The sequence below is a fragment of the Arvicola amphibius genome, chromosome 17, assembly GCF_903992535.2.
Source record: "Arvicola amphibius chromosome 17, mArvAmp1.2, whole genome shotgun sequence".
Taxonomy (NCBI): domain Eukaryota; kingdom Metazoa; phylum Chordata; class Mammalia; order Rodentia; family Cricetidae; genus Arvicola; species Arvicola amphibius.
The window spans coordinates 28335665-28350000 of NC_052063.2; the positions used below are offsets into that span (position 1 = coordinate 28335665).

Below are 14336 nucleotides of genomic sequence, written 5' to 3' on the forward strand. Positions count from 1 at the left end.
GTGGTTCAGTGGTAGCGTACGCATGCACGAAGCCCTAGGGTGAACTCCCAGTTCACAAAACCCCCAAAGAAACTAAAATGTAACATATATAAGAATGAAGACTGAGTAACTTTGCTAAAAGCTCGTTGATTTTTATAATATTGTGCACTTATGATTTAAAAACACACAAATGACAGAGCCAAGGGACTACACCTACTACTTAAGATAACAAGGCTTATCACATCTGCAAAAGGATTGTAAAGCATATTTGTTATAAGTATCATAAAAAAATCTTAAAGAGACACTTCCTACCATTGCATTTGCAGGGAGGACATTATTTACTCAAGAGTGCTTGACAACTGGGGGAGAAAAAGAGACGACCCAAAAGTTGGCAAAAAAAAAAAAAAAAATCAAACTTCCATTTTCTTTGTAGGAAAGATGTATACTGCTTTAAGATCGGGCATGTTACTGTCATATGGTAATCTCATCAAGTTGAAGCAGAACTAAATGAACTCACTTCTCTGAGCCCACTTTACATTACTGAGCCAAAGCTTTTGAAGGAAGAGCTCTTGTTGAGCAGTTAGTGACATAAGGCAGGCCTTCCAAGGTGCAAGTGGCAGCCAGAGGAACAAACGCGATACATCTATTTTATAAATAATCAGCATTTGCATAGCTTCATCACAGAAATACACATTGTTTTAGAGAACTGCATTTTATTTCCATTATGAATTAAGGCTGATTTTCTAAAAAAAAAAAAAAAAAAAAAAAAAAAGCCAGGTGGTGGCACACGATTTTAATCCCAGCATTCGGGAGGCGCCAGAGGCAGGTGGATCTCTGCAAGTTTGAGGCCAGCCTGGTCTACAGAACGAGTTCCAGGACAGGTCTCAAAGCTACAGAAAAACTCTGTCTTAGAAATAAAGAAAAAAGAAAAAAAGGTTGATGGGAAGGATAAATTGATTTTGTTATTTTGTTTTAAGTTAACACAACATAGTTAAAGTACTTTCTTGTGACTAAATTATACTGTGATATACCAAGTGGGGATCAAAAGCTACTTTTGACATAGAAAAGGCAATTAGTAACTAGTTTAAAAAAAGAAGTAACAGCTTAAGAATTTTGTTACAAGGAACAAATGGGTACAGGTCTAACTTGTTTATTCATTTATCAGTTATGAAGATGGAAATTCAGTATTTTTATTATAAAAAGGATCATCTGCACTTATCTATTAATTTGGTAAAGGAAAAGCTAGATCTTGAATTCTGCATTATTTTCTTAGAAGCTGAGTATAACTCACCAGTTTTTCCCAGTCTGAGGTACTTGAGGCCTCACCTAGCTTGGAGTTTCAAAGGCATTTCACATTCAAAATATTATTTTCAAATTATTTTACAACCTACTTTTAAGTTCAATGTTCCTATAAGGAAACCATGATAAGCTTATTTTGACTGGTTTAAAAAAAATACAAAAGTTAAAAAAGAAAAAAAAAAAACTTGCCCTGTACCCCAGAGGTCTTATTCTAAAAATGTTCGACCACAATCCCAATAATTTAATTAATACAAAATCCAGTAGTTTTAAGTTCACATTTAATGATTAGCTCCCACCTCGCATATTCTTTCGAATGTAATATCCCAACTTTGGTGTAGAATTTTTTCCTCATAGGAACGTCTCATTCGTCATTCCTATTTGACAGCAGTTTAGAAAACACAAGCAGAAACACTCCACAAACAGTGTTTCCTAGACAATGTCTAAGTACATAGTCCTCATGTAAGGCACTTCTATGCGTTCTCAAAGCTGTCATTACATTTCCCCATTTTTCTTAGACTCAAGTCTCTGCAAGTTATACAGTGATTGTTACTTCAAGTAAAACTTTAAGAACTTGATTTTAGTACAACTGCCCTGTCTCTTCGATGATGGGAAGAGTGGAAGAAGGGCATCGGGTTCTGTGGAAGGAAAGCTTGAGTGCAGATCTTGTCTAGTTTACATTTAGAGAACTGGTAATGGTTTACCTTGTTGATCTTGCTCGAGAAGTTTGAAGTCTTCCAAAGGAAGATTGTTTAAGGCCGTTGGTAAAATGTGTTCTGAGAGGCCCTTGGGTAGCATGTTTTTTGCTTCTAAATTCTTCACGAAGCACGTGGCTTTGATCCATCTTTGAGTTGCTCTGCGTTCTCTTTGTAGGCAAGTTTTCATTTTTCTTCTTAAGCTTGCTATTTCTCTTTCTAGTTTTATTATCCTTCTTTTCGCCTCCATGGGGTTCCTAAAGGCATAACTGTGTTCGAGTAGTACTTGCTGACTGTTCGACTGTAAATTCCACGGTCCGGTTGGAGGAAAACTGTCGTTTTTCTTCAAAAGACTCCTTGACTTGAGTTTCTGAGCCGAACAGAGAGTTTAATATAAATTACGGATATCACAAATAAGTAAACAGTGTCCAGTTTTGAGCACACATTATTTAAACTGCTCTTTTGAGAACTGCTAAGTATAATGGGCAACAACAGCACACCATCTCATGTGATCATCGCTAGAGCGTCTCAGCAGGCTGAATGAACTCTAGCCACCCTGTACTGGAGTCCTGGAACTGGACACAGACCAGAGTGGCCTTGAACTCACAGAGATCCACCTGCTCGCTCTCACCTCCCAAGTGCTGGGATTGAAGGTGTGCCTGTGCCGCCAGGCCTCACTAGTTACTTTCGTCTTTATCTATAGAGATGTTCAAACCTTGATTTAGAAATAAGCAGTGGATCTTTCAAGGTTTCTTCCACATTATTCAATATTATTCTTTGGGGGTTTAAAAAATCTTTTTCAACTCTTTTTACTAAGACCAAACTAGAATTTGTTTAGAAATTTTCCTTATCTATGGTATTGATCTGATCTCTTTTTTGTTAAGTGTTAGTCTCTCAATTTGATGAATAGTTCAGACCTGGAATCTACATAAACAAAAACTCACGTGTCTATAGAGGTATGTTCTCAGGTACCAAGTTCCCAAACAGGTTTACTTATTAATTCTTCGCACTAAATCTTCAAAGATTTAAAATCTCGATAAGAATTGCTTTGTCCGAACCAGAAAGCTAAGGATTCTTTTGTTCACTATACTCCAGAAATATTAAACCACGTTTTGTTTTCCTATGGTATCACATCTTCTTATAATTGTGTCTTTCCTTTATTAAACAAACATTCCTTCAAGATATGATGGTACACACTGTGATCCCTGCATTCAGGAGGCTGAGGCAGGAGTGCCATAAACTTGAGGCTAGCCTAGAGTTACACAGTGAAACTGTCTCAAAAAAAGCCAAAACATAAAAATAAAAAAAAAAACAAACATTTTTGCCTTTTGGAGGCAGAGGCAGGAGGACAGCTAGTTCAAGAGAAGCTTGTAGGCTGGAGGATAGCTCAGTAGTTGAGAGCACTGGTTGCTCTTCCAAAGAACCCAGATTCAATTTTCATCACCTATATGGTGGCTAACTGTTTGTGACTTCATTTTTCCAGTAGATCCAATGTCCTCTTCTGGTCTCCACAGGCACCAGCATATTTGTAGTGCAGACATGCACTCAAGCAAAAACACCAATACATATAAAATAAGATAAATCTTTTTTTTTTTTTAAAAAAAAAAAACTAGCTCAGGCTAGAGTTTGAAGATAGCTTGAGTTACCTTAATAACAAGATTGTCTCTCTAAACAAAACAAAAAACAAACAAATAAAAAACCCAACCACACCGCTTTTCAATAATTATTTCCTGGGGAAACAATGCTGAATAAATTATAGTTCCTACGATCATAAAAACTACAGCTGGCCTTTCTTCACAGAGAAATGGCACTGTCTCCCTTTGCTCTTCACTTTCTCAGCACGTAACAGATTTTGTCATAATAAAAGTTTAATAGTTATTGGGTGGGGCTGGAGAGATGGCTCAATGGATAAGAGCACTGGTGGTTCTTCCAGAGGACCTAGGTTCAATACTCAGCACCCACATGGCAGCTCACAACTGCTCATAACTCTACCTCCAGGGAATCTGACACCCTCACACAGACATATATGCAGACAAAATACCAATGCACATAAAGTAAAAAATTAAAAAAATAGTTATTGGGTAAATAAATGATCAAATGTCAGAAATAAAGTTCCATCTTTCCTTTCTTTGAGATAATGGCTCACATAGCCCTGGTCAGTGCTGCCCTTTCTATGGAGCAGATGAACTGCTCCGTCTGCCTCTACCTCCTGAGTACCGGAATTACAAATGTGCATTCCCCGTGCCGGCTGATGGTACATTTCAATTTCAATATTTGAGTGCATACTCGGAGTCAGGTATGCTTTAAGGTGCTCAAATTTGAAAGATTTAGGAATAAGAAAGCCCTTGTTGTTCTATAGCTTTTCCAACATCTTAAGCAGCAGCGGCAGCAGCAATCCACAACCTTCCCACCAATTAAAACATTAACTCATGTCCACTTCCAAATTCAAATGCCACAGTTAACCAATAGCCTTTTCTTTTTCAGTATGAAGATGCCCTTTTCCAAAACCCTCTATTGTTCTAGCTTTTCTTTAGGAGGCTTTTTCTCAGTTTTGCTTCTCTAATCAGCTCTGACCTAGTCGGATCAACGTTTCCTTCTTTCTCCTCTGGTGCTGGTCATCAATCTCTGGACACATTCCACTACAGGGCTGTACTTGCAGCCATAAGCCAAGTGGTTTTGTTTGTTTGTTTTGTTTTTGAGACAGTCATAATATGCAGCTCAATAAATAGACCTCAATAAGTAGACTGGGTTGGCCTCTAACTCCTAGAGCTCCAAATGTTCCTGCCTTTGAGTGCTGGGATTAAGGGTATGCACCACCAGCCTGGCTTAAACTCATTTGAATTTATTCACCCGGTATCTGATTTTCTCTTTTCTTTCAAATAAACCAACATTTGATAACTTCTCATTCATCTCTCAATTTACTATCTAATTAAATTGCCCTATGCATGGCCAAAAACCTCCTCTAGTGTCCCAAACTCCCAAGGTTTCATCCCTAAACTGAATAACTCCATTATTTCTTATAAAGCCTCAACTGGAACCACCATCTCTTGGCATAACTGAATGTGTTCTTAAAGTACTTGCTAGCACATCACTTGTTTATCTTAGAATCAGAATAGAGTGATTCTGAAGGTGTCATTGCTAATCTTTTTGTTTATGCCAATTGTACACTTACTGATAATTGTGAATAATTTTAGTTATGTAAGGCTGCATTTCTGGCCAAGTACCCTATATGCAAAATGCTTGGGACCACAAGTGTTTCATCCTTTGAGGATTTGCATAGACTTTTACCTGCTGAGCATCCTTAATTGTGGACATACAGAAGTCCAAAATCTGGTATTCATTTGGACTTCACAGAGGAAACGAAACTGGAGTCAGGAGACCTAAATTCTAATTCTAGCCTGTACCTTTATTACATAAGCGGATGTTTTACAGCTTTTTGGGGGCATGTCATTACACACTCATTTTAGCACAATGTGAATTGCTCACTTGCACAAACAAGAAGTAACAGGCTCTAAGACATGTTTTAAGAAAGGAGAGTGGTATCACCTACCATAGACTTTATATGGGTACAAAAATCAAAAATGGTTGGAACAGCATCCATTTTAAGTCGTCGAGTTTGTCCTGTTAGATCAAAACAGGAGGCTTCAAAGTGCTTTGAACAAAGAAAAGTGTGTTTTCCTGGCACAAAATTTTTGCGCCTAACCAGGCGAACCCATTCTTTTCTTCTTTTAGGATCCAAAGGAAACCTTAAAACAAGCAAACAAAAAGCAACTCAAATTCCAACTGTCCTATTTTTTTGTACTCAATTTATGTAAAAAAATCTCCAGATGCCAAGTTATAACTTTTATTTATAAAAATTTATTGAAAAATTAATTTTATTAGCTTTAATTTTCAAGACATTTAAAAAAAGATATTCCTCCTAACCTAAGCCTTAGAAACGGCAATAGCTAAAGTTTAAATAACACTCTTCTGTAGAATGATCACAAGCAGGAGTAATTTCACAATGCTCTTATCTGCTGCTGCAGCACATACATCAGGTATGTTAAAGACAACATTTTTACAAGGAAAGTCTGGGCAAATACACTCCTTTCCCTCTTTCCTACAGTACATCACAATTTTATACTTTCTCCATTCAAATTTCCAACAGTACAAATTACATATTTTCAGAGAAAACTTATTGCGTGCATGCGTGCATTATGTGGTGTGTGCGTGTGTGTGCACACATGTGCAAGCAAACATGTGGAGGTCAGAAAACAACTTTTGGGAACTGATTTGGTTCTTTCCTTCCACCATGGGTTCTAAGACTTGTGTGGCAATAACAGTGCTTGCCTGCTGAGCCATCTTGCTGGTCCCAAAGTTTCTTGAGGAAAGCGATTATTATTATTTATCTGCTTATCTTTGATCATGCCCTTATAAACAATAACAACACAACTTGATATAATACAAATACAGAATATACAAACAATTCGCTAAATTCTATGTAGTTAAGCTGCATTTAAAAAATTCTGGAGCTATGGAGCTTAGCAGGAAACATAATTATAAAAGGATAAATGATACGTGAGCTATCTCTTTCCTTTCATATTCATTTCAAATAAAAAGATACATCCATCCAACATATACTGTTTAAGAAGGACACAAATACCAATGACTATTTTTTAAAAAATTCTAATAATTCTAGCTTTGTTAAGTGACTTGGAAATGTAACAATAAACATTCACATATAGTTAAATTTCAATTACAATTCTTTTTTTTTTTTTTTCATTTAGGGCCAGTGAGATGACTCATTAGGGAAGGAGAGCACTTACCGCTGAACCTCAGAACCTGAGTTTGATTTCCTGGACTCACATGGAGGAAGGAGAAAAAAACCAGCTCCCACAAGTGGTCCTGTCCTCACAGGCTGTGGCACACACATACAGTCTTTCTCTCTCAAAGATGCACAATTATGTGTGTGAATAAAGATCCCTTTGGTACCAAATGTGTATGAGCATGTGTGTGTGAGCATGTGTGTGTGAGCATGTGTGTCAGTTTGCAAATGGAGGTTTGAGGCCAAGTTGGTGGAGTTGGTTTTTTCCTTCAACCTCTGCATGGGTTCTGGGGGTCAAATTCAGACTGATTTTCATGGCAAGTGTCTTTGTTCAATAAGCCATTCCGCCAGCTTCTAAGTCTTCTTTAGATTACTTCTTTGTGTACTATATCCTCTAATCAGTACTCATTTGTATAAAAAAGAACCATAAAGTCCATGTGAGATCATGTGGGTCAGAATTAATTTCCACATTGCCAGTGATGAGAAGCATAGCAATGAAGGCCCAAGTTTACTCTTAATATCCTTTCTCACAACAGACATGCCCTGAAGATTTGCTGTCACTCCACAGTACTTAATATTTCATTAGAGGATATTTTCTGATAAATCGACCCACCTTGCTTAGTACTCAGTCTCCACTGCCCTCTGAGTTCTGAGACAGGGCCTACCAATCTAACCCAGGCTGGACTGCAGCATGCTGTGCAGTCCAGGGCCAAGCTAAACTCTGCACTACATCTGCTCAGACTTTCACGTGGTGGATTACACAAGCGAGTAGTTGCATTTGGCTTAGCACTTACCTCCTAACCTGTTCTCGGCCAAAGAACTCTTATTTCACCTAGTGGTGTGTCAAATGGAGTTAAGTGTATTTAATTTTACCAGGGAATCAGTAAAATAAGCAGTAAGTATCATTTGCAGTCCATTGGCTTCCACCTTCAGTGTTGGAATGTGGACCTCTACCACCACAGCGGGCTTTGAAACATTATCTTTAATTATGTTTTGATTAGGTGTTATGTTTTGTTTTTGAGACTCTAACGTCACTCAGGCCGACAACAGGCTTACTATTGCAGCTGAGGAAAACCTTGACCTTTTGTGATGGCCTAGGCAACTCTGCCTGGTCTTTGAATATGTTTCTTGGATTTTTACAGTACATTTTAGGGGTAGATGTAGCTCACGGACTAAATTTAAAAAAAAAAAATCTTATATTGAAAGACTTACATGGTGTCAACGGATGGAAATATTCTTGTCCACACAACACACCCCAGGTTTTATACACTTATGTGTTTGAGCAATGCTATTTTACTTGTATTTTAAATAAATGGCTGAATACCTCTTACATTTTTAAGCACTGTAGATATGGTGGTAATTAAAAAAATGCCTCCCTTTGAGTATATACAGTAACTGAGAAGGTAAAGAATCAAGTAATCCTAACATACTAGCAAAGTGGCTGAGAATATTATTGGACAACCCAGCTAGTTCCTTTGCACAATATCTTGACACAACAGGCAAATTTACTTATTTACTATTGAAGTACTTTCCCAGCCCCAGGGATTTTATTTCTATTATGTATAAGGAAAGGTAGAAATGCTTCTAAGGGGCTAAGAAGATAGCTCTAGTGGATCCCTGTGTCAGTGACCAAGTGTGGCAAGTTTCCCGTCTCAGAGAGAAGGGACAACACAGTGCCTGAAGAACAACGGTGGAGGTTGTCCTGGCCGCCATGTGCACGACTGCAAATTCGCATGCACACATATATGCCTTTTAAAGATTAGACCATGGGGGCTGGAGGGATGGCTCAGTGGTTAAGAGCATTGCCTGCTCTTCCAAAGGTCCTGAGTTCAATTCCCAGCAACCACATGGTGGCTCACAACCATCTGTAATGAGGTCTGGTGCCCTCTTCTGGCCTGCACACATACACACATACAGAATATTATATACATAATAAATAAATAAATATTAAAAAAAAAGATTAGACCATGGAAATACCTAGCTTATGGGTCTCTTGTAAAGAAGTAAGTATGGATCTACATGGAATAGGACTTGCTGATTTATCCAGAAGGCCCTAAGAAAGGACCTTAAGTGGGAGGAGTGATGTCATAGGGCTATTTCAGGAGCAGGACAGGAAACAAACATGGAGGGCCTTTTATGTCAAAAATATCAAAATACATTCAACGTGCCATTGACAAGCCCAAAGGGCCGAACTGAGGGATCACCGAATGAGCTGATAAATTCAACCACTGTTAAAGGCTAACTTCGTAACATTTTACTAATAACTTTTTTTTGGGGTTCATTTCTAATCATGTGTTTGTGTGGATACATACACACAAACCCAGGGAACCAAGGAGGCCCGAAGTTAGATCTCTTAGAGCCAGAGTTACAGATTGAACTGCCTGATTAGGGTTCTGGGAACTGAACCTGGGTTCTCTGGAAGAACAGTACTTATTCTTAGCTGCTAAGCCATCTTTCCAGCCCCAATTTCTACTTTTTAAAGTTATTTATGATTACTGCATCTATATGACAGAACCACAATAGATTAGTGTGATATTGTACATCTCTTCTTAGCTCCACAATCAGTCATGTCATACTGGTGGCTTGAAACCACGCTTGGTGAGAGTAAATGCATCTCAGAAACTGGGCAAACACTGTAAATTGGGGCTTTCCCCCGGAAAGACAATTATTAACAACACAGAGCTTTAGAGCATTGATTATACAAGGCTGGTTAAAAGCACATGAGTAAGCCAGTAAACCAGTTAAGATGCTGGTCAAATAGCCAGTCAAAAGGGAATAGTGGTCCATTATGTTGGATTGCTTCCACCTTGTTGAGGGGATGGCATTTCTCTTATTGAAAAGGAGAAAATAGAATCAGTATATTTGCTGGATGGCATCTCACTACCGGTAATCTACGGGCCTGGCAGAGGACCAGGAAAGAGCACACATTCTGCCCACAAACACTCTTGTATTCCTTGGAGATGAGGACGCCCACTGTTGGGCACAGGTGAGTCATTTCGCTAAGACTTTAAGAAGGGTTAGTAGAAGACAGTAAAACAAAGGAAAGAAACCCAAAGGACATAATTCATAAAATAGTGACAAAGTGGAGATTATTTCACTGAGTAAAAAAGACTATATCATTAGAAATGAGACACACAGGTCATGTTCACAGAGGCAATTTTAGGAGGTTATGAATGATGTACATGTTACAGAGATGTAGACTGGAATAGGTTTAGAAGGATAAAAAACTGAAAATAAGTTTAGGCAACATAATTTTAAAAATGATTTTTATTTTGTACATGTACATACCTGAACATATCTATGTGTGCAAGAGCCCAAGGAAGTCCCAAGAGGAGTTGGATCCCCTTGGTCTGGTTTGTGAGCTCCCATGCATGTGTGTGCCCGGATCCAAATCCAGGGCCTCAGTAAGAACACTGAGTACTATTAATCCACGAGCCATCTCTCTAGCCCCTAGGCAACAGTTTGTGCAGGTGGATGAAGTCTAGGCTGGCCAGGCATGGTGGTAGATGTCTTTAATGGAAACACTTGGGAGGCAGGGGCAGAGAGAGCTCTCTGAGTTTAAGGCCAATCTGGTCTATATATCAAGTATGAGGTAGCCAGGGCTACATAGTGAAACCCCGACACACACACACACACACAGACAGACACACACACACACACACACACAGACTATTTCCTACAAGAAAAGTTAAATACTATTTGCATTTATAAAAACAGGAATATATTTTTACCATAATGCTATTTTAAAACCCATTTTTCTTGTTGGTTTGGTTTTGCTTGTTGTGTTTGAAGACAGGATCATATTTTGTAGCTAGGCCTCAAGTTCATTCTGTAACTCAGGCTGGCTTTGAATTTATGGTGATCCTTCTACCATGTAAATGGAATATGGGAATATGTCTGCCTAGCAATTATAAAGACCTAAATTTCTAAGGCTACCATAAAAGTGCTAATTTCACATTAGATGAATAGTATTGCACAGTGCGCATCCTCCCACCCCCTCGAGACAAGAGTTTTATTCTGTAGTCCAGACAGGCCTAAGACTTGGGGTGGATCCTCCTGGCTCAGCCTCCTACATTCTAAGGTTGTCACTGTGACCACCACACCCAGCTCTCCACTGTCCATCTCTTAAGCACTGCTTGTAGTGGCTAGACTCCTCCCATTCATCTTCCACATCAGATTACCAAGTCCAGTAATTTCTCCTAAAACACTTCTCAAAATCTGTCTACTTCTCTCCACCCTTACTGCCAACAACATCCTGTTCGAGGCCACTGAATGGATTCCCCATGTTCCTTTTTTATTTTGAGTCAGGGTCTATGTAGCTCAGCTGGCCTCGAACTAATGACACCCGGTCTCTTTCTTCTCATTCCCGAGACTACAGAGATGTATTACCACAGCAGGCTTGGGCTCCCCTTTGTCACAGCTTCCTAATTTTCTTCTCACTCAACTCTCACCTCCTCTAATTCTGTGCTCCTGTCCCCACAACTGAGCAGCAGTATTCAGTCCAGCTGACACCTAACATGCTTTCCCTGTAAAGGAAATAGCAGATAAGTTAACATTTTGTAATAGGCTCCTTGCTTATCAAACTCATCTCTGGTGACGCTGGCCTCACACGCTACCTGTCACTCTTAACTCCACACAGCAGCCAGAAGGCTTTTTATTATGTAAATCTAATCATGCTACTCTTTTTGCATTCTTCAGGGCTTCTCAAGTACTCTTGGAACAAAACGGAAAAGGCTTTAGTAGAGAGGACCAAACCGGACTTCAGCCTGTGGTCTCAGTTGACACTTGGCCTTTTGTGAGGTGTCCTTTGACTTCCCAAGGCTAATTAGGTCTCTTTGAATGTCTTTTCTGCGGCACTCAACTGTAATTATGCCTTCCTCCTCTATTGAATTCTAAAGTCCCCGAGGGTAAGAACTTTCTCCATCATTAGCATAATGTCAGGCAATTAGGGACCTGGTGTACCGGCAGCTGTGAGAATGAACAAAGCCTTACGTTTGCAGGAAGTAGTTTTAAAACAAACAGCAGAAGGGTTTTCTTTCTTTCTTTCTTTTTTTTTTAAGTAGCAGCTTTTAGTCAGGGGATGCCCTTAGTGAGGTAGAAAATAGATCAAAGCTATTTTCTATATCCTAAGATCACACTGTATATGGCGGGGTATATAAAGTCAGAACTGTTTTCACTTAGGTTTTTAGTATTTTTCCCCCCTTCGGACAGGTGGCAGTTCTTGACAGAAAGGCGAACATTTACTGAGCACCTATTACATTCAAGTACCGATTATGTCCAAATGCTTGGCAGAGTTTGTCTTAGCATTACCAAGGCCATGACTGCGTTCTCAGCGAAAGGAAAACGGAACCTAGGTTCATTTTATGCTCGTGTTCAAGAGAAAGCTTCTGTTGGCGCTTTGGTACACACTGCTTAATTACATGGCCGTCGGTGATGACTCAGTTCCTCGGCGGTTACTGTGTGTGCCTATCAGAAAGGTTTCCCACGTCAACTCAGCTAGCGAAAAATTTCCTAATTTTAACTCCAACCCAGCAGGCTTTTAAAGGGATGTGTTGACTTGAGGGGGGGGGGGGGATCGGTCCCTTATGGCGTCATTCGTCTCAAGGCATGGTCTAAGATACCAAAATAAAAGAGGAGAAAAATAAAGGTATGCGCATACTTTTTAATGTGAGGGGGGGGGGTGTCATTCACAAGAATCCGCAAATTGGGTAAACTTTCCTCGGGAACGGAGAAAAAGGTCTCGGGCTGCGCGAAACCGCACACAAAGGACAAAAATGATATTCCCCCACTCCGGCTATTCTTAGCAGTCACCAGGCGAGGAACGCAAGTCCCCGCGTCCTTCTGACGCGCCCTGTGACACTCAGACCCGTCTAGCGCCCGTGGCCGTCACCCCCACTCCCTCGCCCGGGTTTTACCTGTGGAAGCTGATGTTAATGTGCTTGTTGTAGGTGGCAGCACAGCCCGCCGCGGCGCAATTGGTCGGCATTTCCCCCGGCCCCTCATTCGGCGCAGCCCGCAAAAGCCGTTGTCACCGCGCAAAGGCGAACGAGGCCGGCGACCAGGCGCTGCCAGCCGGGCGGGAAGAGGGGCGTGCACACTACAGGGCTGGGAGGGAGGGAGGGCCCACTCCCCTTTCTCTTTATTAATATGGCGGTTCAGGCCCGCAGAGCCAACGGTCCTGGAGCTCCCGGCGCGGACGGCCGCCTTCACCAACATGGCGGCCACACCCGCCCCCCCCCCCACCCCGCCCCCCAGGGTCCCAAAGAGAGTGGGTAGACTGTGTCTCAGGGAGGGGCGCCCGAGCAACGGGAAGACGGCAGGTGTCTTCCCCACCAACGAGTGACTCTGAAACTCAGGTCTGCGACTCAAGAGCAGGCCCGCTACCCGGACAGCTCAGACCCCGCCACTTCAGCCAGGATGCCAGGGACAGAGGCGTCCGCGAGGGACCAAGGGCGAAGCCTTGCGCAAGAGAAGAGACTACAGATCCCAGAGAGCACCGCGCCCGTCACGCGTCTCCTTATCGCGAGACTTGGCAGCGCCCCTTTCCGGAGTGCCGCCGGAAATGACGATCGGGACACGGCCTCCTCCTCCTACTCCTCCACCACCTCCTCCACGGCTCCTTTCTCGCGAGGCGGAAGAGCAGCAAGGGGGCGCTAGGAGAGGGTACTGGTTAAGCGACGGTCCGGCGAGAGAGATCTGGGGTGCGGGGAAGTTGGGGAGCAGAAGCTGCGAGGCGTCCGAGCTCAGGGAGGCCGCGCCTGCTGGGCCCGTTAGGACAGCGGGGATAGGAGGAAGGGGAAGGCAGCGGGCGGGCGGGTCCCCGGACGGAGGGCTAAGGTGGTGTGAACGGCGCTGCTCCCCGGATGGCGACCGCTGAGACTTCGACCCCGGCCTCTAGCGGCCTCTCCCCGAAGGAAGAAGGGGAGCTTGAAGATGGGGAGATCAGCGACGACGACAACAACAGCCAGATCCGGAGCCGGAGCAGCAGCACCAGCAGTAGCGGCGGCGGGCTGTTACCGTACCCGCGCCGGAGGCCTCCTCACCCGCCCCGGGGCGGCGGATCCGGGGGAGGCGGCGGCTCGTCGTCGTCGTCGTCCTCGTCCCAGCAGCAGCTGAGGAATTTCTCACGCTCGCGGCACCCGTCGGAGCGGGGCCACCTCAGGGGACACAGCAGCTACCGACCCAAAGAACCGTTCCGGACTCACCCGCCCCCGGTGCGGATGCCTTCGGGCTCCCTGTCGGAAAGCAGCCCCCGACCGTCGTTCTGGGAGCGGAGCCACATCGCTCTGGACCGTTTCCGCTTTCGAGGCAGGCCGTACCGGGGTGGGAGTCGGTGGAGTCGGGGGCGAGGAGTGGGTGAGCGAGGAGGCAAGCCGGGGTGCAGACCTCCTCTGGGAGGAGGAGCGGGATCCGGATTCGGCAGCAGTCAGAGTTGGCGAGAACCCTCTCCACCTCGCAAGAGCTGTATCCTTAACGTGGCGGTCTGCCCTGGGTGTGTCGCTGGAGCTCCCTTGAGCGTCACGACTAGGTCCCTGAGTTTAACTTTTCGGAGCCACTTACTT

At 42.7% G+C, this 14336-nt stretch overlaps 2 protein-coding genes across 3 annotated transcripts in view; one reads left to right on the forward strand and one right to left on the reverse strand.

Annotated features, from left to right (window-relative positions):
* Positions 1-1539: 1539 nt before the first annotated feature.
* On the reverse strand, positions 1540-12954 carry Thap2 (THAP domain containing 2). Its single transcript, XM_038315154.1, has 3 exons — positions 12690-12954; positions 5521-5716; positions 1540-2340 (listed from the first exon to the last, which is right to left on the reverse strand). The coding sequence occupies exons 1-3, from the start codon at positions 12758-12760 to the stop codon at positions 1957-1959; spliced, it is 651 nt and encodes a 216-aa protein (XP_038171082.1). The 5' UTR covers positions 12761-12954; the 3' UTR covers positions 1540-1956.
* A 409-nt stretch (positions 12955-13363) lies between these two features.
* Zfc3h1 (zinc finger C3H1-type containing) overlaps positions 13364-14336 on the forward strand; it is a 55886-nt gene continuing 54913 nt past the window's right edge. For both annotated transcript variants that reach the window (XM_038314406.1, XM_038314407.1), the window contains exon 1: positions 13364-14238. In XM_038314406.1, coding sequence (XP_038170334.1) covers positions 13638-14238 — 601 coding nt within the window. In that variant the 5' untranslated portion in view covers positions 13364-13637. The remainder of the gene's footprint in view (positions 14239-14336) is intronic.